The 26,982-nt window shown below is 35.2% G+C and overlaps 1 protein-coding gene across 13 annotated transcripts in view; it reads right to left on the reverse strand.

Moving 5' to 3' along the window:
- Positions 1-26,982, reverse strand: part of ANKS1B (ankyrin repeat and sterile alpha motif domain containing 1B) — a 1,131,483-nt gene that overhangs the window by 935,741 nt on the left and 168,760 nt on the right. For all 13 annotated transcript variants that reach the window (XM_082349568.1, XM_082349580.1, XM_082349581.1 and 10 more), the window contains exons 2-4: positions 19,311-19,391; positions 11,818-11,974; positions 5,865-6,161 (exon numbers count right to left, since the gene is read on the reverse strand). In XM_082349568.1, the coding sequence (XP_082205694.1) occupies positions 5,865-6,161; positions 11,818-11,974; positions 19,311-19,391 (535 nt within the window). The remainder of the gene's footprint in view (positions 1-5,864; positions 6,162-11,817; positions 11,975-19,310; positions 19,392-26,982) is intronic.

Below are 26,982 nucleotides of genomic sequence, written 5' to 3' on the forward strand. Positions count from 1 at the left end.
GGAGTATATATCCCTACCCATTGATTTGGAGCTTGGTTTGTGACTTGCTTTAGCCAATGGATGATAGCTAACATGATGCAAGCAGAGGCCCAAAGTGTGCTTGCTTGGTTGGGCTTAGGCCATGTCCTGGCTAGTCCCAGGAGGAAGATAATAAACACACGGAGCAGAGCTTCCAGACTAACTTACAACATAAAACAAAGCTGCCCTAGCTGACCTGTAACTTAAGAATGAAAAAAAATGCTACTGCTTATGAATGTCTGAGATTTCTGTGCTTATCCTACAGCAGTATTGTGGCAATAGCTAAGAGAGAGCAACAGAGTTACAGAGTTCCAATGTAAAGTTTCATTGGGAAGGAATGAAAATAAAGGCTGGCTCAGGAAAAAGGAGTATGAATCTACAAAAGAGGACAGAAAACAGAAAGACTTAATTCTTAGGCAACTAGTGATAACAGGTTCATGAGGCCTTGCAGATTTATCTAGCTGCAACACTGAATGGCAGGCAATCAAAATCTTTGGCTCAACCTAAAATAATACTGAGAAGGAACAGCCAGTGAACTACATGAGAACCAAGAGAGAGTGGTATCTCAGACGTCAAAAGAAAAAAGAGTTTCAAAGAGGAGGGAGAAATCAACTTTGTCAATGCTGATGATAAATCAAGTAAGATGAGGACTAAGAACTGGCTATGGATCTAACAATATGGCAGTCATTAGTTACCTTCACCAAACGAAAAAACAAAGAATTTTAATAGAGTAATAGAGTTGGAATGGTTTCAAGAGAGATGAAGGAAAGAATTTGATATGAGTAAAAACAAGTCTTTCTAAATATGTTGTCATTTTTTTTTTAGTCCTGTGGGTATTACTTCCTCTAGAATATGTTCTTTAATTTCACCTGTAGTCAGCAAGGTAGATCTTTGCAGGGGGCTCTTTTAGAAACGTGACAAGAATGACCAGGTGTGGGATTACCACTACATTCACCAGAATGGTCAGTTACCCATTCTCTAGCTACTGCTAACAAAAATTGCTTGTAAGTCATTTTATTCTGTGCATTAAGTCTACAATAAATTTCATTTTATTTAAAAATAAATAAATAAATATGTTGCCATAAAGAGGATCAGAGAAAGAAGAAGACAGCTAGAGGAAAATTCAGGTTCAAAGGAGAGGGTTTTTTAAAGATGGGAAATATTGCAACATCTTTGTGTCCTTCGGGAAATAATGCAGTTAAGAGGGGGAAAACACTGTATTAAAGAGGGAATATTTGCCAGAGCAATGTATCCCAAGTCGACAAGAGGGGATAGGAGTCAATGCACAAGTAGAGAAGTTAGCCTCAGATATAAACCTAGAAAGTTAATTTAAAGCAAGGAAGGAAAGCAAATATACACATATTGACAACTGTGGAGGTGAGAATATGTGATTGTTTCTGTTATCTCAGTGAAATAAAAGCAAAGTCATAATCACAGAGGGATGACAATGAAGGAAGTGTTGAAGTTTTCGGAAAAGAAGAGAAATTTTAAAATAATCATCTCAGGAAGTAGAAGAGTAAGTGCAATCTTCTCGTTTTGGGCTTCCCTGGTGGCTCAGTGGTTAAGAATCCGCCTACCAATGCAGGGGACAAGGGTTCGAGCCCTGGGCCAGGAAGATCCCACATGCCGCGGAGCAACTAAGCCCATGCGCCACAACTACTGAGCCTGCACTCTAGAGCCCACATGCCACAACTACTGAAGCCCGCGCACCTAGAGCCCATGCTCCGCAACAAGAGAAGCCACCGCAATGAGAAGTCTGTTCACCACAATGAAGACCCAATGCAGCCAAAAATAAATAAATAAATAAAAATTAAAAAAAAAAAAGAGTAAATGGATTATTAAAATGTAATCTATCCATTTAGGCACATATTTCTCCTGCCACTGTAAGCACTTTGAGAGCAAAAACTGTACCTTACTCAGCTTTGCACCTTAACAGCTCCTAGCATGCTAACTTGTATTCTTTATTATTAATTTTCTGTAATTTTACCTTCCTTTCCTTTTACATTCATATAAAACCCAATTTCTTAATACTATGCTAGTGCTTTAACTCTTTGAGTTTTAATAAGAGAAACACACACAGTTAAAGCACTAGCGTAATATGACACTATCACCACCTAGTTACCCAAAATCAGGTTTGAAATCCATAGAAATAATTGCTAATTTCAAAAGAATCTTGCCAATTAAACCCTACTTTCTTAATATCTTAATATGATTGATTCTCTTTACTAAGAAATTTTTAATGCTAAAGGATTTATAAGTAAATATATACTATGAAATTCAACCAAATAGGAATTAAATTATTTTGCTCACTAGTTCAAATAGGTGTTATAATTCAAAATTGCTCAGAAAGAAATGAAGCAGAAAACAAAACTTCTACAAAAAGTACACACATAAATGCTGCATTTAAAAATATTTGTAATTAAAAGAAAAGATCCTCCAAAGCCATCTCTAAATTTTGAAGAATTATTCATAATAACTTGAATGTAATTGAAGTCTAAAAATGTATTACTGTGATTTACCAAATAGGATTACTTTTAATACTGTTAACTCCCAACTAGTTAACAAATTAATGAATATTAAAGCCACTGAAACAGTTTAAGGTTACTAACTGGTATTGTTCACTCTCAGCCAGTGAGAATATCAACAAATCTCTACTTCAAATTTAATATTAAAAAATGTTATAGTGAATCTGATGGTAAAACTAGGTTAATTTGACAGTTAATTTGAATAACATAAAAAAATTAAATAATCACAAAAAAAGCATAATGAGATGCCAAAAAGTGTTTTATATGAACAAAGCAATAATAATAAAAACAAAAAATCAACTAAGGCTAACTATATCTAATGGAAGAGTCAAGTCATTGAGATGTATTGTAGAAATATGTTGGGGCTTCCCTGGTGGCGCAGTGGTTGAGAGTCTGCCTGCCAATGCAGGGGACACGGGTTCGAGCCCTGGTCTGGGAAGATCCCACATGCCACGGAGCAACTGGGCCCATGAACCACAGTTGCTGAGCCTGTGCGTCTGGAGCCTGTGCTCCGCAACAAGAGAGGCCCGCGCACCGCGATGAAGAGTGGCCCCCACTTGCCGCAACTAGAGAAAGCCCTTGCACAGAAACGAAGACCCAACACAGCCATAAATAAATAAATAAATAAATGGGGAGAAAAAAAAAAAAAATAAGGTAGAGAAAGTTACTTTAAAAAAAAAAAAAAAGAAATATGTTGTCAGCTCTACTTCCTGGAACCTTCAAGATTAAATTATAGAGTGAGCATCAGTGAAAGAGGTATAGCAACCAAAATGTTGCCCATCCTGCTCGGGTACCTGCCCTGATGCTTCTGATTAAGTGTTCACGTATTCTGAACATATTGTGTCCCTTTCATCTGATTTGTGAGTAACAAAACCAAATTCTATCAGGGGCCAAGTAGAAAAATCTAAAGGAATGAATCATAGAGAGAGGCTGACGTATTAGAAGGTATATACCCCATTGGGAAGTATTTAAAATTCAACATTTTAAAACACTGTTTTAGCCAAATAATGCATATCTGCAAGCTAAATTACACCTAAAATTCAAAGTCCTTTTAGACTTTCAAGGTCTTCTTCAAACATCACTCTTCAATGTCTTCCCAAGTTCTCCCTCTTTAAATCTATGTTTTTCTCACCTATATCTTCATAGCACTTCGTCCTAGCATTTATTTTAATATGTCATGTAACAGGAGTTATTCTTGCAAGTTTTTGTGTTCTCCACCAAATTTTGGGCACAGATCTTTTTTATCTTTAATTCTCCAAAAGCACAAAATCAGTGTTTTGCATAAAAAATATAAATTTATAAAATTGAATCTGAACTTTTACTTTCCTAGTCATGGGACATAAAGTAAATTATTGATCTCAAATAGCCACAGTTAAAGTCCTTGGTTATAAGGCAATCTGTGCAATAAAGTTTAGAAATATTCCAGAAGTGTTAATGAAAGCAATAAATCTAGATTAGAGAAATTCAACATTTAGACAATAAACATCTAGCTTATCATTAAACATACTTTAAAAAAGTAACTTTGTTAGTCACCTATAATAAATAATAAACATGTATCTATCTCATTTCAATACCCCTTTGCAAGCAAAGTTGTTTTTTTTCTTAAATATGAGGGCTAAAAAAAAATTCTTCTGCTTATTTTCAAGGCTGCCAAAGTAGAATAAGCAATTTAGAAAAGATATTACAAATATCTAAACAACTAAATAACACAGGCAAAGGTCTAAGGAAAATTCTGATTCAGGGAGTCAGCCTGAAACCTAGGATTATAAGGCCTAGGATTTTTAAAACTTAAAAAAACAACAAACAAAAAACCTGAGAGACACAGTACTCAACCTCAACAACTCCTAGGAAAATAACCTCACATTTGAGCACTAATTCCACCTTGAATGTGTAGATTAGTTTACAAAACTGTCTGCATTTATTGCCTCTGGGTATTCACACCCCTTTCATAATTCACACCCTCTTCTAATTGAAAGGTAGAGTCTGTTTTCCTACCCCTTGAATTTGGGCTGCCTTTGTGACGTATTGCCCAATCAAACATGGCAAAAGACACAATATGTTTGTTCCAAAGCTAGACCTCAAGAGGCCTTGTAAAATCCTGTTTCTCTCTCTCTCTCAACCATGTGAACAAGCCCAAGGTGGCCTGCTTGGTTATGAAAGACACACAGCAGTCTCACCCATTACGGCAGGTAACAGCCAGTCACTCCCTGAACCACAGACACTTAATTGATTTACAACTGACCCAAGACACGTGAGAGAGCCCAGTCAGGACAGAAGAACTGCCCATATAAGCTAAGACTAAACCATAACCTCAGAATTATAAACTAAATAAATGGTTATTGTGTTAAGCTGCTAAATTTTGGTACAGTTTATTATGCAGCAATAGCTTATCAATACATAGGGGAGAAAAGTCATAATCTGACGGGAACCAAAAGGATCTCTGGAAGGTAAGTATGTTGTCAGTGACTTGGGGGCTAAAAAAAAAAAAACAGTCATAAAAGGAGAAAATGGTAAAAAAAAAAAAAAAAAAAAGAAAAGCTAACCTTGGAATTAGGGCTAACGAGACAGATAACAAAAGCAAGTTGCTTTTCCTTGTGGAGAAACAAAACCTATCCAAACGTTATCTGTCCTTCAAAGCTCAACTCAAATCACACCTCCCAATAAATTTTTTTCTTATTGCCCTTAAACATAGTGATCCTTCCTTTATTAGCCATGTATAGAGGTACATGATTGTGGAAAGAGGCCTGGACTTAAATCAGTAAGTCTAAATTCACATTCTGGGTTTACGAGCTATGTATCCTTAGGCAAGTTTCCTAGTCTTTGAATCTGATTCCTCATCTCTGTACTGGAATTTAATAGCTCTCAATCCCACAGGATAGCTGTGAGATTTGTATTCTAAATGTGTCAACATATTAAACACAAAGTACAACTCAAAAATGTTAAAGTGAATTTTGTTCCTTTCATTCATTCATTCATTCATTCAACTTCGACTGGACTGAATTCCTGGTGTGTCAGGCTGTGTGCTAGATACTGGGAGAAAGGAAACAATTACTAAGGAGACCACACACAACTGCCATCTAGTAATAATTTTTCATGTGTATAGCCCTCAAGGTAGAATGAGGTTAGAGATCATGCCTTATATTTCTTCATATTTTCCAGCGGTGTGGTGGGGTACTTTGAATTTAGTAGTTACAAAGATACATGTAGACCATTTGACCAATTAAAAAATGGTAAGATTTCTTCCTGTAAGTTTTAACATCTGTATCTCAAAGCAAAACGAGAGCACCATTGCTTTTGAAGCATAGCTAAAAGAAGACTCACTTGACAGCTCACATCCATTCCTGCTTCCAGCAGCACCTGAACAACTGCTTTGTGACCATTGCGTGCCGCAAGGTGTAGTGGTGTGTGCTTTCGAGTGTTGCAGCTCATTAAGTTAGGGTGTGCACTGATGATCATTTTGACCACTCTAAGCCGTCCATAGAGGGCTGCCAGGTCCAGAGGAGTTTCCAGCTTGCTGTTCCTGATGGTAGGATCGGTGAGCTCTTCCAGGAGAACAGCAACTACTTCTGAGTGTCCATACTGAGCTGCACAGTGTAAGGCAGTTTCATTTTCATTGTTCTGTTAAGACAAAGACATAAAGTGCAAGTTTTCAGAAATTCAATCCTTTATCAAAACCTATATACAGTCATTTAAAACCTGAGATGCTTTGAAAATGTAAGTTTAAGATTTATCTGTTTTAATAAGTATGCCTAATAGAATTTTATATTTGATACTAGTACCTATCATTTATTACACCAAAAATATCACATTTTATTTTTATTACTTCAAATGAAAAAAATCAAACTTTTCCCTACACTATATATTCCAACTTCCAAGAGTGATAAATGATTTAGCCATGTTAGTCAGTAGCCCTGCTGGGCCCAGATGGTCAGTGTTATCTGCACTGTGCATCGTGCCTCCATGACATTTGTTAATGAGAGAGATTAATAAGAATTATAATAACTTTTAACAGACTGGCTTTCCAAAAGATAGCTGAGATAGTACATTCTTTGATAATGAAAGATTTACAGGAAGGCTTCCCAAGTTAAGTTTCATTTTATCTTTCGTTTAAGTATAAATCAGTGCTTCTTTTGCAAAGAGAACAAAGACATACTGGCCCTAAGATTAAACCATATCTTTTTGAAATATAATCATGGATTGAGAAGCAGACCATACCCATACCATACAAGTTATAAGGAGTATCACAGTATTACACGTGTAGCTTATAAGTGTTTCAGTTGAAAATCAATGAGATTTTCCCAGGAATTTAGCAGAATAAAAAATGTTACAATGGAGAAAACTGAACCCAGTTGCAAGGGAGATGTACCTTTCAGATTCTTTGGGCAGATGGTGTAGGTATATGCAGTATGACTATGTCAGGAGGCAGAAGGGTCAATCAGGAGAAATGTGAACAAGAAATTTTAGTAACAAAAATGCAATGTCCTAAATGAGCGTTCTAGAGAGCAAGGGAGGATGTCATCATCAGAGTCATCGTCATAGCTATCGCTATGTGCCAGGCACAGTTTCATGTTTACTCATCTAATCCTCACTAGGAGATAAATATTATTATCATTATCCCCATTTTACAGATGAGGAAACTGAGGTAGTAAGTAGTTGAATAACTGCCCTTCAATTATACAGCCATTTAGTATTGGGACCAGAATTTGAACCTAAATAGCCTAGACCCAAAGTTGGTACTTTTAATACCATCTTCCACAATAGAAACTATTACTACTACCATTTGCTGAGTGTCTAAAAACTTTACATACATTGTCTCCTTTAACTCTTACAAATGATCCTACAAGATTGGTATTAACATCTCCACTTCATGGATGAGGAAACTAAAATACAAAAAAGTTAAATTACATGCCCAAGCAGATTCAGGATCTTTTGGAACCTGTATCCATCAGAATCAAAAACCCATTTATGCTCTTTCCACTGTACCACACTGCCTGCCATGTGTTTCTTTACTGCCAAAGAAGAAAAACATGGAACTAGTGATCTGAAAGCAGAATTTCTATAGATTTTGCCCAAAAGAACACCAACTGAGTTGAAATAGGAAGTAGCTGCTTAGATAGCTGTTCTAAGGGTACAAACCCAAACAAATCTTATTGTTCCAGAAAGCAACTCAGCCTTGCTCTGGATGATAAAACAATGCAGATAAGTAAGTTGAGAGTAGAGAGAAGACTTGAAAACTTAAAAAGAGGAGTGATGGGGAAAAAAGCACAGAAAAGTCTTCTTACTACTTTACTTTCCAAAACAAGTATCAGAAGAGGGCATTTGAAGGCCAAATGCAAAGGAAAAGCTACTCCTTGAAGACAGTCAACAAAAAGTTAAGATATGACAGATGGGAAATCCAGCTGGAGGTATTGTTTTTTCCAGCATTTTGGGGGAGCCATTCCTGTTCTTAGTTTAAATGTGTTATCATAGTCTATTTCCTCACAGACTGACAACATAGAGGCTTGCACTCCCTGATTTTATTATCTGGCCAAGTTTTATAAACCTGATTTAAAAATCAATCTTATTACCTTTAACCATGAAAATATGTTATAGAAATATGTCTCCTGACCAAACCAAATTTCCCGTTGGTTGAAAAGAGATTCAATCTCATTTTTTAAGATATAGTACCTCTTTGAGGAAAAGAAAAGTAAATTATGAAACAATACCTCAAAGACCTCTCTACCTTTGCAAAGGCCTTAGCCTAGGAAATTATAAGTGCAAAATAGAAAGTTTTCTATTAACTCCAGTTATCACTGTTCAGATCTCAAGAAAAAGTTATTTCAATCATTCAAGACTTACTCAGGAGAAAATGTTCATAGAGTTTATCCATAATATCGAACACACACTTGGCTTGTCACGTCAGTGAAGACCACAACTGTGCTACCTTTACAAAAGGCATGGTTGTATACTCATGTCCATACTCACTAGTGGTCTAAAAAAATCCAATTTGAAATAAATAGGCTGTGATAAAGCACTAATTAATAATTGCTAGTATGCCTACATTAAACATTCTTAAACTGATTTGAATTCCTTCTTTTTTTACCAGATGAGTGTTCTCTGAAAAATTAGGACACTTCCAGACAATGGGTGGCAGTATGAAACTGGCTAACAAAAGCTATTTACCAAAGATCTTACTTCAAAGTCAAACTAATGGAAACTATCTAACACTAGTTGGATTTGAGTTTTGGTGAATGGCAAGGGAATATACTTATAAGGCTCCTCTCGTTTTTGCTCTAATGTTAAAATAAAGAAGAAAAGAGGAAGAGAAGGTGGAAGAAAAGGAAAGAGGAAGGAAAGGCGGGAGGGAAACGAATATACAGAGAAATATAAATTGAAAACATACATAACATCAGAAGAAAGGAAATAAACCTGTTGACAAAAGACAGGAAGGATGTGGCAATTATAAAAACCAAAATCAGGGCAGAGTCCACTTTATTTTCAAAATTATGTCACCCTAAGTTGACCACTAATTCTAAGGCAGTATAAAATGGTGATTCAGGTTGAAGTGCTAACACGTACTTATTAGCAACAATAAATCACTCTATCTCTCTTATCTTACTGTAAAATTAGAATATTACCTTCCCTATAACCTTAGAATACAGCTTATAAATCAAAGGAGATAACATATAGGAAAATTCCTTATAAGCTTTAAACATTAAAACATAAGGTAGAATTACTTTTAAAGAAAGTTGTATTAGAAACCAAAGACAGCATTCAGAAATCAGAATGAAACCCTGATAATTATGCATAATTTTAACGTTATAACATAGTGTATTACTGGTTAAAAGCTTGGGCTTTGGATCAGAAAAACCTGAATTCAAATACTGGCTGCATTTCTTAGAAGCTGTGATATCATGGGCAAGTTACTTAATCTCTCTAAGGTACTTTCCCCATATATAAGGTAGGAACAGTAATTAATACCTACCTCATCAGGCTGTGGTAGAGCTTAGAAAGATAATGTAGATGAAGTACTCTGCACAATGCCTGGCATATAGTAAACACTCCATAAGTGATACGATTTACCACTTAGAATACCAATGTGCTATTGTGGAGGGCTCTGGAATTACAGAGATCTGAATACAAGTCTCAGTTTAAGTCACTCAGTAATGTTTGAACTTAGCAGGGTTACTTAGCTTTACTGAGCCTGATTTCCCATCTATAAAATGTAAGTGATAAAAACTCACTTCAGAGGATTGCGAGAACTAATTAAATAACATATCACAGGTAAAAGTGCTTAGCACAGTGCCTGGTTATCATGGGTCTCAATAAGTGTTCATTACCATTTTCATTCCTGCCCTCTATTGCTTAAATACATAAAGGCTTATAATTAATTAGCATATTTCTGTACCATTCATGGGGAAAAAAGAAATAAAGCTAAAATCAAAATTTACCTGTGAAAACAAAATTCCTACATCAGAAACTTTTAGAAGAAATGACATTGAATGAGAGAACTATGTCAGCACTAAAAGCGTATATACATAATAACAAACAAAAAAATACTGAAAGCATGGTATTAAAAACCTCAAGAAATTTCAACTTGTTTCCAATAGAAACCACAACCTAAAGCAAGAGAAGTGAAAAAGGAACTCTGAAGTCCAATCACCTCAAAAAAACCTTTTTTATATTTAAATTGATTTATTCAACATCACAAAAAATGTTTCTCTTTAAAACAAACCATTACAGTTATATGCCATTTAAAATATTCAGCTTTCAAATGTGAATAAATTCTAGGGTTTTTCTTTCTTATTTTCATGTCATTTTAAAAATATTGTTTGGAGAAACTAACATTCCCTTGCTTAACCTTGGTTTGTTTTTCCATCTTATTATTTCAGGTTTGCTTTGGGGCATTCAGACAGTTTTAAGAATAACCACCAGATGGCTCATTCCACAAATGATCTTTTAACTTGGTTTTCTGAGGAACAGACAGCATTCTCATAAATTTCCTTTTAGCATGATATGCCAATAAAGATAGCCATATCTGTCATTTTTTATAGATTTGAATTAATGAGTGTATTCTCATAAAAAATATTCTGTATTTTGTAACCTGTAAACAGACATTTTATTGTGATAAATATTAATGACAGTGTTCCAATTAATAAAACATTTTTCTTGATTAGTTCTTTATACAACTGCGTTTTGATGTAAGAAAAAAATATACATTTTTCTTCCCTTTGCTGTTCACAGCTGGCAAGTGTTACTTTTTATTCTTTAATCTGAATTTCAGTCAAAGGTCTGCAAAGTCTGTACCCATTTGAACAATATGCTAATTGTACTTCATTAGATGTGCTTACCCTGTAGTAACCTACTTCCATTGATATTGGATAACTGCCAACCTGCAGCTTAATGCCATATTTGTAATTCAATTGTTGGACTACATGCTGGTTTTCAAATATAGTTTTACAAAATGGGAACAGTAGGGGGCATGCAGAGCTCAAGACGTTTGTTATCATACTGTACTAGAGGACTGTATTTTACTTTCTGGAATCTGTGTTCTTATTTATTTAGAATACCGAGAATGGCATTACTTTTTAAATATATGCATTATATGTAACATGGATACTATGTACTTGCAAATATTTTGACTTTATATATCAGTATCGTCCTGCTGCTGTGTTTTACTCAACTTACTCTGGGTGTGTGTGTGTGTGTGTGTGTGTGTGTGTGTGTGTGTGTGTGTGTGTATATATATATATATATATATATGTATGTGTAGATATAGATATATAGATATAATCTCTACACATACAGGAAATTTTTAATTTAATATGTGACTAGCAACTGTATACATTGTATTTTGCATTTTAATTCACAAAATTGTACTTAATGTGAAAGTGCTATGTAAATGGTAAAGCATTATGCAAATGATAGTTGTCACCATTTTAGCATTTAAAATTTTATTAAGAAAAACTAATTCATATTACAAATGCGAATTCTGTTCTATCTTTAAATATTCAATAAATATAAAATGGATGCTCACGTAAAGCAGGCAAAAATACTACAACTACTTCCTTTATGTGGGATTTTCTTGTTAACAAATACCTTTACAAATGTCCAACTTAGTGCCAATGTACCATATACAAATGCCAAAGAAGTTTTCAACTTTCTCCTTTAGGAAATTCATCAGTAGAAAGGTCTTTGGCAGGGTAAAGATAGAAATAATCGATTTTTCAATGTGTCTTTGGCTCCGCAAAACTCTCGAAAAATCATAGCATGAGCAAATATTTGTCAAATGCACCTGTTCGTTGACTCTGGAATGCGATGGTCCATGATGAATAAGAATCTTCACAATTTCCACATCTCCTTTCCAGGCAGCCAGGTGAATAGGAAAATAACCTTTGTTGTCTGCTACATTTGTTGATGCCTCATATTGAAGCAGTTTGAGAACTATGTCCCTAAGAAGTAGAAAAACCAAAAGAATACAACAGAAAAGAAAATATGCTGAACAATGCAGCATTTATTAAACAGATAATTATAAAAGTATACTAGATACTGGCTGGCAATTTAGAGTAATCATTCAAGGTACTGAGACATACAATTGGGTTTAGGAGTTTGCCTCTTCAACATTTGGCTATTTTACTTACCTGGAACAAGCCACCACCATACACACACAGAGCACTGACTAACCATAAAACTACCTAATAGAATTCATTTCAGCAAAATTTATCTAATTTTATTAACTGAACGAATTTAGTCAAATAACTTAAAAGAATACCTCCTCTCATCTTTTTCAAAAACGGAGTATTTCCAGATAACCTGTATCTGAGATTTAGTCTGAAGGAAGAGTTGAGGTGCAAGCAAACTCCCTGTTTACAAAAAAAGTTATCATACTACCAAGAGACATTTAGGGAGTTTACACATCATTGCTATAGAGAACTGGAATAAGGGATTGAAGATACATATAAAAGAAAGCAGCACAGTAGGAAAGAGACCCTGCAGTATAAGCCCAAGGTTGAAAAAAAAATTTAATAACTTTTAGCCATGGCACAGAACATACTTTGAATGTGTGTTGTTCATACTTGTGCACTCTTTCACCTTCCTCCTCCAAGGCTAAGAAATGATTTTAAGAGGGAAATTCATTTATGAGACAAATTCTATCACTGACGCAGTTTCTAATGATAAGATTTCAGAGAAAGTAAAAATAAACCTCATTTTAACATTTCTTTTCTAAAATCAGTATTATTTTATAAGCTTTGAATTTAAATGACTTGAATTTAAAGTCCCAGCTATGCAAACTATCTAATGATATGACCCCTAGAGTATTATTTAGTCTCATTTTTCTTTTTCTTTCCTGTAGAAATTAATATAAATAATAATAATAGTGCCTATTGCTCAAGACTGGTAAGAACAGTAAACGAGAACATAAAAGAGAAGCCACTCAATAAACAGTAAAACACTATACAAATATTAGTTCTTGCCCCAAATAAAAATAAAATCCTTTAAAAGTAAAAATGCTTCCTTCAAATCACCTTTGGCAAAAACAGTCTGAAAATCAGAAGGAAACCTGAAGTTTGTCCAGTTTCTATGCTTCTTCTCACCTCTCTGCCACGTAAAAGTTGTTATATAGTGTCATCCATTCTGAGATAAATAACTTACAAAGTGGTAAAAAGAATTCAATACTTATGAATAGCAAAAGCAGCTGAGAACCAGAAGATCTGGTTTGAAGTCCCAACTCTCTACTAGTACTTACTAACTTGGCTACCTTGGATAATTCAAATAACCTCTGTCTCTCTTTCAGATATTGTTAAAATAGAATTTAGAGATTACATATTGTTGCCGGTCTCAAAGGGTTGTGGTGTGAATCAAATGAGAAATGAAAATGACTGTAAAACTGTATACAATCAAAAACTATTCTTAAAGCAGTTTGCTGTAAGATTGAACAATTCTAGTGATCTTTTTTTAACTGAAATATATCAGCATTTAAATAAAAGTTAAAATAATACCAAAGGAAGCACAGTTAAATACCTGGATGTAACAAGTAGAATTTATCCTACAAAAAAACAGCCTTCTCCAAATTCATATAGCAAGAAAGACAATTATGTGAAGGGTTTTAATTTCATCCCTCAAAGCCTAAACAAACAAACAAAAAAAGTCTGAAATTTCTAAAAGCATTTCCTTTCTAGGAGTAAAAAGTTTGATGGGATCATCAATACTATTTTCTTTTACTCTCACTCAAACCATTCAGAATTTCATCTGTTATTTGGCTCAATTTTTGTTGACATTTTCTAATAATGTATGTGATATGCATTCATTCTTTATCTATCAGGAAGATGTATGATATAGTGAAAAAACTGACTAACAGTGATCATTTGTATTGTATAGTATTACTATCATCTAATATCTAAATCAGAAAAGAAATTATCTTTGGCAAACACCAAGCTCCTAAATAAATACTATTATTTTTATTTCAGTTTTTTTAAAGTTTATTCATTTTATTAAATAAATATCTTATTAAATTTATTTTTAAATTTAAATTTATTTTAAAATTTTTATTTAAGTTGAGCCTTTCACCTTATTCAGAGATACCAGCTAATAAACTGGCTGAGCTCAGATTTCTAATGTGGAAACATATCTGTGAAATATAAAGTTATATCTTTGATCAAATAAGTGCCTGTTAGTCTTAATGAATCTTAAGCAAAATATTAATCAATATAGTGTCATTAATTTCTTATGATTGTATATCCCTTGTATATCACAAGCAATATGTATTATATAGCCCTTTTTCATCCAGGCTCATCAAGAGCAAATTAAATTTCAGGTACTTTCTTTAATGTCTAAACAAGAAGAGTAGTTAATACAGAATCCCACCAAATCAAGGATTTTTTCTTTTTTTTTGAGATATAATTGACATATAACATGACTTTAGTTTCAAGTGTACAACATAATGATCTGATATATGTATATATTGCAAACTGATCACCATAATAAGCCTAGTTAACACTTATTTTTAAATTTTTATTTAAGTTGCATCTTATATCTTCCAGAGGTATCCAGAAATGAATATTTTGACCATACTTGGTTACCTGGCATGAAATATTAAGTTATATTAATGAACACTGTCTACAGAATAGCAAGCAGAGAAGTAATCCCTATAGCTTAAAGATAAAGTGGCATTCTTTCTTAACAGCATTTGATAAATAAGAAATGTTCCAAAACACTAAAATAAATGTAGTTGATGAGATCACAGGAAAAATAATTCCATTTCCCAGGAACAAAACAAAAATATCAAATTAAATTTAATAATAATCCAACTTAAATCACTGCAACATTTTGTAGCTTGAGGCTAATATATGTAAGTTCAGGTAAAAACAGGAATTCTAAAAAGTACTGATTTTTGCTACTATGTTTAATTTGTTTCATTTTCTCACAGACATAAATAATACTTCTGATTAATATGAAATGTCTTTTAAGAAGTTCAGTATATGTTCTGAGCAAAATTAAATTAATTGGGAAGATTCAACACTCAAATTTCTTTACCTCAACAGCAAGTTTCCCTATAATTAACCAAAGACATTTATTTTGTTCCATCCTCCTGTGTTTGTTGGTAATGCAAAGAATTTTGAAATAAATGTAAATCATCTTCATATGGATGTAGTATTAACAAACTAATGAAATTCTCAAATTCATGAAGGCCCTCTTGATTTCACACTTTCTTGAAGATTTTACTTCTCTTTAATGAAAATAAAGTTGCAAATGTGTTCAACATGGTCAAAAGCCTTTAGGACAATACACTCCATTTTCTAACTGGAGCTCCTTTATATACTGAATTCACTCTCATAGATTTCCAGATAGAGTGAATAAAGCCAAAGTTTAACTAGTTAATATCCTTATCCAAGAAAGAAGCAATCAACCAAAGATATTTGTAGGTGACTCAAAGGGCAATTTCATGGACTAGATTATACAAATTTTTAGAGGAAGTACCCTTCTTTCATTAGAAAGCCTACTCTGAGCAAATCAAAAGTGCAGCAGATAGCTTACTGTGTGGATTCTAGATACAATTTGAGATACAATTTGGATTATAGATAATGGAGTCTAGGATTCAAACATTAAATATTTAAAGAATGAGAAGCGAGAATAGAAAATATTTTACACCCTGCACATATCAAATAACATACATATTTCAAAGATAGAATAACAATTTAGTACTGACATTTTCCAAAACAGTAGCCAAGAATTACAATGTACCCAACATAGTTTAATGAGATGGAACTTTAAAAAAAAAGGAGCAAGTTGCTAAGAAAAGAAGGAGAATCGAAATGAAACATGAATATACAGGTTTAGTAAAACCTTACAGGGAATGATAAGATATTAGTTAAAAAGACAGGGGGAAAGGAAAGAAGAAAGAAAAGAAGGACAGAGGAAGAGAGAGAAAGAAGAAAGGCATGAAGAAGGAAGGAAAGAAAGGAGGGAGTAAGGGAAGGAGTGAGGGAAGGAGGAAGGAAAGCTGGCTAATTGGAAGAGAATTAAGTGAATCAAATTTGCAGTAGAAATATGTGAGAGAGACAATGAATCCTCCGTATTTTGAAAAAGAGAAACATCTCTAGCCTATCTACTGAAATAATTTATTTATAATCATCGCTAGTTAAATTTGTTCTACTGACCATGTTTTTTCTATCATTTGAAGGTAAAAATTTTCTAATCTGTAATTACAAATGACTCAGAAATCACCAAGAGTACATTACATTTTCTATTGTGTCCTGATTTGGCTAAGTGGAGATGAATTGTTCGTTATGAAATAATGTATTTCAGATATAAAATGCTGCTCCACTTGTGGATTAACTACCAGTGATAAACAAGAGCTGTAAAATATACAAAATAAAGAGGATACAGGCTTAATTTGTAGTATGAAGGCCATAGATTTTTTTTTTTAATTTCTGCACTGGGTCTTAGTTGCGGCACATGGGACCTTCATTGCGGCATGTGGGATCTTCAGTTGCAGCATGTGGGATCTTTTAGTTGTGGCACGCAGGATCTTTAGTTGAGGCATGCTAGATCTTAGTTGCAGCATGTGGGATCTAGTTCCCTGATCAGGGATCGAACCCGGGACCCCTGCATTGGGAGTGCAGAGCCTTAGCCACTGGACCACCAGGGAAGTCACAAGGCCATAGATTATATATTGGAGGGAAGGGGAAAGCGTGTGCCCAAAGAAAAAGAATAAACTATAGGACCCTGTAATATTTCTTCCAGCTCTATAATTCCATGAACTTCAGCCTAGAAATCGTAATGCTTATGAAAACAACCTAGAGCTGATGGATACAACAGCAGCAGGAATAAAGACAGAAATTATGTGTTTCTATGCTGACATAGAAGAATGTCTATGACATTAAAAAATGTCTTTTGCTTGGGAAGAATACAACACAATAGTTCATTACCTATGCTAAGTGAGAACAGCAAAGACAAAGAAAAGAAAAACCATAAACCATTCTCCTCTGGCTCTGAGGTATATTCTATGACACTTTTTTATCCGTCAAATATCTTTTCTTATGCCAGTATTTAAATCAGCATTCCATGAGAACACACTACCTGTTGATAACGGGAACAAGAAATACAAAATGTGACAGAGAAAAACCAACAAGAATTTAGAAAACTGATGTGCATACAGCCACCGAGGGGATATAATGTGAAGTACTGGTAAAAGCATACACTTGGAACTAGAACACTTAGACTCTAGAAACAGCCCCACCTTAATAACTAAGTGGCCACTAAGTCACTTATCCAGAATGGTCTTGTTTCTCCATTTATAAAATGAAAGAAGTGAGGAGGGTAGGGTAGAATAAATGATCTCTAATTTTAAAAGTCCTTGGTAACTTAAATAATTTAAAATCAAGAAATCTTATACTCTAGATGAAAATCCAAATTTCAGAATTGTAACATCATAGTACATAACTGAGCCACAAACAATAATAAAACAGTGTATCATAAAATGTTATAATTGGAAGTAACAACAAAAAATATCCAGCCACTGTATTCAGGACACTGAACTGAGGCCTAAATAGGTTAATGAAATGGCTCAAGGTCACATAACTAGCAGGGAGGGAAAGATGGGATTAGAATTTTCCTCCTTTTTTCCAATACCTACAGAATGACACTAAGTAAAATCTTTCTAGAAAGAGTTTAAAAGAAAAGATAAATGAGACCTTTAGATAAAAGCAAAGCAGAGATATATAATTCTCAGAGAACATCTGCAATTAAAGAGATTTTAAAAGATATACAGTCAAATCCTCATCTCTTTATGATAATCTTAATGATTGCTATTCAATCACCTAAATTATCCTCACTTTGTACACTGCCAATAAAAACTAAGAATTATGCAAGAGGCTTCAGAGAAATATATCTCAATGGTTAGAACTTCACAGGATGTCATGTATAAACCAATAACATTTACTAAAAACTTCACTGAAAATCAAGAAGGGATATGTCCATTTGGGGACAATATTATTTTGAGAAATACTTATAATGCCAAGCTGAGATAGAACAAGAAAAGTTGTATAGCTCAAATGGTCAAGCTCAAGATCTTCTGTCCATTAGATTTGATAGGTCTGTCTTCCCCATTGGAACTAAGAAATATGGTACCACCCTGAATCTACAACTAAGATGGCCAAAGAAGCCAGCTTGGGCTTATCTAATAGATTTCACTCCTGATGACTCAGGTACAAAGATGAATAAATAGTAATTCCTTTAAAAGATTCAGATGTTAGGGATCTGGACACATTTTCCACTCTACAGAAGGATAGCATATAGCTGAAAAACACTCGACAAAATAAAAAGTTCTAAGTTAGATGGTATAAGTTGATATAATAAAGAATCAGGACTGGATGAAAAGAAATGTAATTTGGGAATTCCAATACTAAAAATGTAAGTGATGAAGCATTCAGTTCATGGTATTTTATATAATTTGGATGATTCTTCAAACAGAATGATAATGTTCAATTTATGCAATAAGTTAGATAAAAATGCCATAATGATAAATAATGACAAAAATGATGTTTCTTCCATGAGAGCTTTAAGGCCTTAAAATGTGATCAAGTATAACTAAGTCCCTTGTGTCTCAATTCACAGAATGAAAGAAATGTTAAGTGTGAAAGTAAAAGGTAACTAGCACTTTTAAGGCAGTAATTGCCACATCTAATAAAACTGAAGTGAAATGAAATGATCCAGATCTGAAAAGACTAACTTGAATCATTAAAGCAAAGGAAAAACAGATAGGAAGGGAGACACATGAACAGGGTCACATTCCTTCTGAAAAACAGGTTAAAGAAGTTTAAAACCTGAAAGACCATCCATGAATGACAAAGACAAAGCATTTTAGCTTAGTTTGAGGATTTTGAAGTGGTTCATGTAAGTGCCTATGGCTTATAACAGCAAGATTCTATTGAAGAGTTCACTCCTAGTGAATAATCCCATATTTGGTGAAGACACCCAAAAAAGTAGGGAGGTGTCATTAAGTGATGTATCCCATTCCCTCACCAAAGGTACACACGACTAACATGGTTCTGTCACTTCTTCCATTTTCCCTGTGTGATATTTGACTGACTTACACTCTGCACATAATCATCTCAGCAACATTCCTACCACTTTCAACTTGTCAGGTATTGAACACCTGGTGCCTCTTCAAATTCATCTAAGCCCAGGGGACTCATGGCAACATGAGACAGGTACCATCAGACATAATTAACTTCATCACATGTAACTAAATACACAAAGATTCCAGTCCAAATAAGTGGCACTTACTTATGTCCATTTAAGGCTGCATGGTGTAAAGCAGTGTAACCCGAACTGTCTGTGCAGTTCACATTGGGGCCTCGCCAGATGCTGCAAATAAAGCACAAGCACAGAGTTAACAGTTAAGCAGAATTGTGCTTTGAAAAACAAAAGGAAGACTGACAGTCCCACAGTCAGTAGCATGTTGCATATGAAAATTTTACTCATGTAGAAAACAACTGCCACCTTTCGTGCATTCCCCTCAGAATAATATCTTCATTTATTTGATGCAGGGAAATTATTAGGGAATATAGCTACCTTCAGAAATTAGTAAATGCAGGCCCACTGCCATGCATTATATTTGGACCCAAAAATTCCCTATCACTTTCTGTCATTACTTAAATATTGGATGCAATTAACATTCAACTATTATATTCTTTACCAAGAATAAAGATTTATGACACCTGCCTACTCCCTTTTAACACACTCATTCTGAGATGGCAGTGGTTTATATAAATTATATTTTGCATATGTAAAGAATATAAACACTTCTTTCTGTTCCATTGCTACTAAGAGAATATAATACATATTTCATTCTTGAAAATATAATTAAAGATTTGGACTATCACAAACCATAAAAAGATTCTAACAGTTTTGAAGTTATTTTACTATACAATATATTCTGAAGATAACATGTAACTACATGAAAGAATCCATTTTATCCTTGATCACTACAATTACAGAAACTATGTACAGCTTTTGGAAAAATTAGGCATTGAAAGACACTTTTCCAAAAGTAGACCAAAATAAAAAACAAAACAAAACAAAAACAAACTGTTATCAAAGCCATCAAAACTAACATCTAATGACAAACTAATTCATGTATTCACAAAATATTTATTGTACACCAATTGTATGTCACATATTAAGCTAGGCACTGAGAGTACAAAATCATAATTCACGGCCCTTCTTTACAAGAACAGAGTCTAACGGAGAAGAGAGACACATAAACTAACAATTACAGAGTGCTAAGATAATCAAGGTACCAGAGAGCACACAAGCATCTCTGAGAAGAGAATGAATAGCTATTCCAAATGAGAGATCACAACTGACTTTAAGTAAGTTGAGACAATGAAAATGAGCAGAATGTACTTTTTCAACAGTTATTAAAAGGACATATCAATAAGATGCAGGGATCAATTGAAGGAAGGAGAAAGTAGTAGCACAGAATGACTCAAATTTAATGCCTAAATGACCAAAAGAAAAACGACAACATTAACAAAGATGTGAAAAGAGAAGCAAATTTCCTTGGGGAAGACAGTGCAGATGGAAAGCAAACAATGACTTCAGGTTTGGAGACACTGAATTTTAAGTATCTGACATACTTACATAAAAGTAAGGATCTCCAGAAGATTATAAAAATATCTAGTTAGAAGCATGGCCCTGAAGTTAGATTACCTGAGTTCAAAAACCTGGCTCCATTACTTGCTGGGGGTAGCCCTGCATGAAGTGTTTAACCTCTCTGAAATTCAATTCCTCATCTGAAAAATAGAGATGATAATAATAGTACTACCTTATAATGTTGTGAGAATCAAATGAATCAATACCTACAAAGCTCTTATGGCAGTAGTTGAACATAGTACTAGCATCTATTATATTTGTTAGAACATAGTTCAACAAATTGTTAGAACAAATTATTATTAAATAGAAGGTAAAACCAAGGGAGTGCCTGATATCAGACTCTTTAAGAGGGAGGCCATCAGACTCAAATACCTCAGTGGATAATTTGTATATGGGGGCAAGGTGAAACCTTTTCTCAAAGGTTGATATTAATTAAAATCTAACAACCCCTGGTTAAAAAAAAAAAAAATCAAACCTGACTTGGGTAGACAGTCCCAAGTTCAAGGCAACTCAAAATCTGAAAACCTCCCAGCCCTCACTGAAACTGTCAGAGAACCTATATGAAAGTACATTGTGAGGAAAGAAAAAAAAAGAAAGAAAGAAAAATATGGGACAGACAATAGAACCATGGATATTAACAATACTGGAGGGTCCAGCACAGAAAAAATGTTATGTAAAGGACATTGAGAGCTGTCCAAGAGTAAATAAAACCAAGAGAGAGCATTATACAATTTAAAACAGGAAACTGTTAAAAAAAAAAAATCAAGTTACATAAGAGTTAAACAATTTATTTGGTAATAAAAAAGGTCTTGAGGAAATTAATGGCCAAATATAATTAGTCAGTTGTAAGGATTTAACATTATTTTGATCTTAACCTTATTTCAATTCAGTGGTTTTTTTTCTTTAATGGTAGCTTACTTCCTGAGAATAAAAAAAGTAACAGTTAAACAAGTAAAGTTATACAATGTGCATATGTTTTACAATTTCATTAAGATTGTTAGGTTTTTACCAATTTTTTTTTTAATCAATCCTTGAAGCATTTTCAATCTCCTATTACATTCTTAAAATTTTTATACTTTTGTTCCTCCTGCTAGCTCACCCACCTTGCTCTATTAATTTCCACCTCTGTGCCTTTAATCATGCCCTTCTACTAACCTACAATAGATTCTCTAACCAATCATACCTTACCATTCCTCCAAAGCCCTGATCAAGATTCACCTACTCCAATAACTCTTTCTCTAAGTACTGAATACAACAGCTATTGAATAAATGTGTGCTAAATTATATAAATTTAAAAATCAAGTAAAGGATTACTTTTAATGAATAAATAAGCCACAGGTAAAACTCAGAAGTGTTAAAACAATGGAATGTACTTATTTAAAATAATCTATGAAATCATTAAAAAAAAATCCAAAAGAGGCAAAAGAAAAAAAAAAGCAGAAAAGAGGAACAAAGAATAGGTAAGACAAATACAAAGCAAATTGTTAGATGACAGATTTAACCATATCAATAACCATAACCATATCAATAATTACATTAACTATCAATGGTCTGATCATCCCAATTAAAAAAGAAAAATCATCAGACTGGATTAAAGAAAGTAAGACCCAACTATATACTCACTAAAAGAAATTCACTTTAAATATAGAGATACAAATAGAAAAAAAGTAAAGGACAGAAAAATCATACTAACACTAATCAAAATAAGCTAAATAACTATATTAACATTGGACAAACCAGATTTCGAAGCTAAGAATATTACAAGGGATAAAGAAAATCATTTCAGAATGACAAAGATGTCGATTTATCAGAAGAATATGGGAATCCTAAATGTTTTTTGCCTCTAATAACAGAACTTCACAATACATGAAGCAAAAAACTGATACAACTGCAAAGAGAAATAGACCTACCCACTGACACTTGGAGATTTCAATATGTCTCTCTCAATAATTGATAGAACAAGTAAACAGAAAATCATTAAGGGTATACAAGAATTGAGTAACACTACCAACCAACTTGACCTAACTGACATTTATAGAACACTTACTCAATAATACCTGAATACATATTCTTTTCAAGTGAACACAAGACATTTACCAATATATCCCATATTGTGGATCATAAATCTCAATAAATCTACAAGATTCAGAGGGGAGACGTTCAAGATGCCAGAGGACTAAGACGTGGCGATCACCTTCCTCCTCACAAATGCATCATAAATACATCTATGTGTGTAACAACTCCTACAGAACACCTACTGAACGCTGGCAGAAAACCTCAGACTTCCCAAAAGGCAAGAAACTCCCCACGTACTTGGGTAGGGCAAAAGAAAAAAAGAAAAAACAGAGACAAAAGAATTAGGGACGGGACCTGCCCCTCTGGGAGGGAGCTGTGAAGGAGGAAAAGTTTCCACACACTAGGAAGCCCCTTCACTGGCAGAGACGGGGGTTGGGTGGCGTGGGGAAGCTTCAGAGCCACGGAGGAGAGCACAGCAACAGGGATGCAGAGGGGAAAACGGAGAGCTTCCCGCACAGAGGATTGGTACCGACCAGCACTCACCAGCCCGAGAGGCTTCTCTGCCCCCACCCCCCCACCCCCTGGGGCCGGGGGGCGCTGGGAGCTGAGGCTCGAGCTTCAGAGGTCAGATCCCAGGGAGAGGACTGGGGTTGGCTGCATGAACACAGCCTGAAGGGGGCTAGTGCACCACAGCTAGCCAGGAGGGAGTCTGCGGAAAATCTGGACCTGCCGAAGAGGCAAGAGAACACTGTTTCAGGGTGCGCAAGGAGAGGGGATTCAGAGCACCACCTAAATGAGCTCCAGACATGGGCACGAGCCGCGGCTATCAGCATGGACAACAGAGACAGGCATGAGAGGCTAAGGCTGCTGCTGCAGCCACCAAGAAGGCTGTGTGCAAGCACAGGTCACTATCCACACCTCCTCTCCCAAGAGTCTGTGCAGCCCACCACTGCCAGGATCCTGTGATCCAGGGACAATTTCCCCGGGAGAACACACGACATGCCTAAGGCTGTTGCAACGTCACGCCGGCCTCTGCCACTGCAGGTTCGCCCCACATTCCATACCCCTCCCACACCCCCCAAATGAGTGAGCCAGAGCCCCCGAATCAGCTGCTACTTTAACCCCGTCCTGCCTGGGCGAAGAACAGACGCCCTCAGGTGACCTACACACAGAGGCAGGGCCAAATCCTGAACCCCAGGAGCAGTACGAACAAAGAAGAGAAACAGAAGTTTCTCCCAGCACCCTCAGGAGCACCGGATTATATCTCCACAATCAACTTGATGTACCCTGAATCTGTGGATTACCTGAATAGACAACTAATCATCCCAAAATTGACGCAGTAGACTTTGGGAGCAAATGTAGACTTGCGGTTTGCTTTCTGCATCCAATTTGTTTCTGGTTTTATGTTTATTTTACTTTAGTATTTAGACTTTATTATCATTGGTAGATTTGTTTATTGATTTGGTTGCTCTCTTCCTTTTTTTTTAATATATAGATATATATATTTTTTCCTTTTTCTCTTTTTGTGAGTGTGTATGTGTATGGTTCTTTGTATGATTTTTTCTGTATGGCTTTGCTTTACCATTTGGCCTAGGGTTCTGTCTGTCCATTTTTTTTTCTTCCTTTTCTTTTTTTATTACTTTTTAATTTTTTTTAAATTTTTAATAATTTCTTATTTTTTATTTTAATAACTTTATTTTATTTTATTTTTCTTTCTTTTTTCTCATTTTTCTTCTGAGTGGTGTGGCTGACAGGGTCTTTGTGCTCTGGCTGGGTGTGAAGGCTGGGCCTCTGATGTGGGAGAGCCGAGTTCAGGACACTGGTCCACCAGAGACCTCCCGGCTCCAAGTAATATCAAATGGCGAAAGCTCTCCCAGATATCTCCATCTCAAGGCTAAGACCCAGCTCCACTCAACGACCATCAAGCCACAGTGCTGGAAACCCTATGCCAAACAACTAGCAAGACAGAAACACAACCACACCCATTAGCAGAGAGGCTGCCTAAAATCATAATAAGGTCACAGACACCCAAAAACACACAAACAGACGCAGTACTGCCCACCAGAAAGACAAGATCCAGCCTCGTCCACCAGAACACAGGCACCAGTAGTCCCCTCCACCAGGAAGCCTACATAACCCACTGCACAAACCTTAGCCACTGGGGGCAGACACCAAAAACTACAGGAACTAGGGACCTGCAGCCTGCAAAAAGGAGACCCCAAACACAGTAAGTGAAGCAAAATAAGAAACACACAGCAGACGAAAGAGCAAGGTAAAAACCCACCAGAACAAACAAATGAAGAGGAAATAGGCAGTCTACTTGGAAAAGAATTCAGAATAATGATAGTAAAGATGATCCAAATTCTTGGAAAAAGAATGGAGAAAATACAAGAACGTTTAACAAGGACCTAGAAGAAATAAAGAGCAAACAAACAACAATGAACAACACAATAAATGAAATTAAAAATTATGTAGAAGGGATCAATAGCACAATAACTGAGGCAGAAGAACGGATAAGTGACCTCGAAGAAAAAATAGTGGAAATAACTACTGCAGAGCAGAATAAAGAAAAAAGAAGGAAAAGAATGGAGGACACTCTAAGAGACCTCTGGCACAACATTAAGCACACCAACATTCCAATTATAGGGGTCCCAGAAGAAGAAGAGGAAAAGAAGGGGACTGAGAAAATATTTGAAGATTTTTTTAGTTGAACACGTCCCTAATATGGAAAAGGAAAGAGTCAAACAAGTCCACGTAGCACAGAGAGTCCCATACAGGATAAAACAAAGGAGAAACATGCCAAGACACATATTAATCAGATTATCAAAAATTAAATACAGGGCTTCCCTGGTGGCGCAGTGGTTGAGAGTCTGCCTGCCAATGCAGGGGACACGAGTTCGAGCCCTGGTCTGGGAAGATCCCACACGCCCCGGAGCAACTAGGCCCGTGAGCCACAATTACTGAGCCTGTGCGTCTGGAGCCTGTGCTCCGCAACAAGAGAGGCCGCGATAATGAGAGGCCCGCGCACTGCGATGAAGAGTGGCCCCCGCTTGCTGTAACTAGAGAAAGCCCTCGCACAGAAACGAAGACCCAACACAGCCATAAATAAATAAATTAAGAAAAAAAAAAAAAGATCACTGACTTTAAAAAAAAAAAATTAAATACAAAGAAAATATATTAAAAGCAGTAAGGGAAAAACAACAATTAACATACAAGGGAATCCCCATAAGGTTAACAGCTGATCTTTCAGCAGAAACTCTGCAAGCCAGAAGGGAGTGGCAGTACATACTTAAAGTGATGAAAGGGAAAAACCTACAACCAAGATTACTCTACACAGCAAGGATCGCATTCAGATTCAACAGAGAAATTAAAACCTTTACAGACAAGCAAAAGTTAACAGAATTCAGCACCACCAAACCAGCTTTACAACTAATGCTAAAGGAACTCCTCTAGGCAGGAAACAAGAGAGAAAGAAAAGACCTATAATAACAAACCCAAAACAATTAAGAAAATGGTAATAGGAACATACATATCGATAATTACCTTAAATGTAAATGGATTAAATGCTCCAACCAAAAGACACAGACTGGCTGAATGGATACAAAAACAAGACCCATATATATATGCTGTCTATGAGAGACTCACTTCAGACCTAGGGACACATACAGACTGAAAGTGAGGGGATGGAATAAGATATTCCATGCAAATGGAAATCAAAAGAAAGCTGGAGTGGCAATTCTCATATCAGACAAAACGGACTTTAAAATAAAGACCATTACAAGAGACAAAGAAGGACACTACATAATGATCAAGGGATCAATCCAAGAAGAAGATATAACAATTGTAAATATTTATGCACCCAACATAGAAGCACCTCAATACATAAGGCAAATGCTAACAGCCATAAAAGGGGAAATCAACAGTAACACAATCACACTAGGGGACTTTTAAAACCCCACTGTCACCAATGGACAGATCATCCAAAATGAAAATAAATGAGGAAACACAAGATTTAAATGACACATTAAATAAGATAGACTTAATTGATATTTATAGGACATTCCATCCAAAAACAACAGAATACATTTTCTTCTCAAGTGCTCATGGAATATTCTCCAGGATAGATCATATCTTGGGTCACAAATCAAGCCTTGGTAAAGTTAAGAAAATTGAAATCGTATCAAGTATCTTTTCTGACCACAATGCTATGAGACTAGATATCAATTACATGAAAAAGTCTGGAAAAAACACAAACACATGGAGGCTAAACAATACAGTACTTAAT

This window comes from Balaenoptera borealis (assembly GCF_965194805.1).
Source record: "Balaenoptera borealis genome assembly, chromosome: 13".
In the NCBI taxonomy this organism is placed as follows: Eukaryota; Metazoa; Chordata; class Mammalia; order Artiodactyla; family Balaenopteridae; genus Balaenoptera; species Balaenoptera borealis.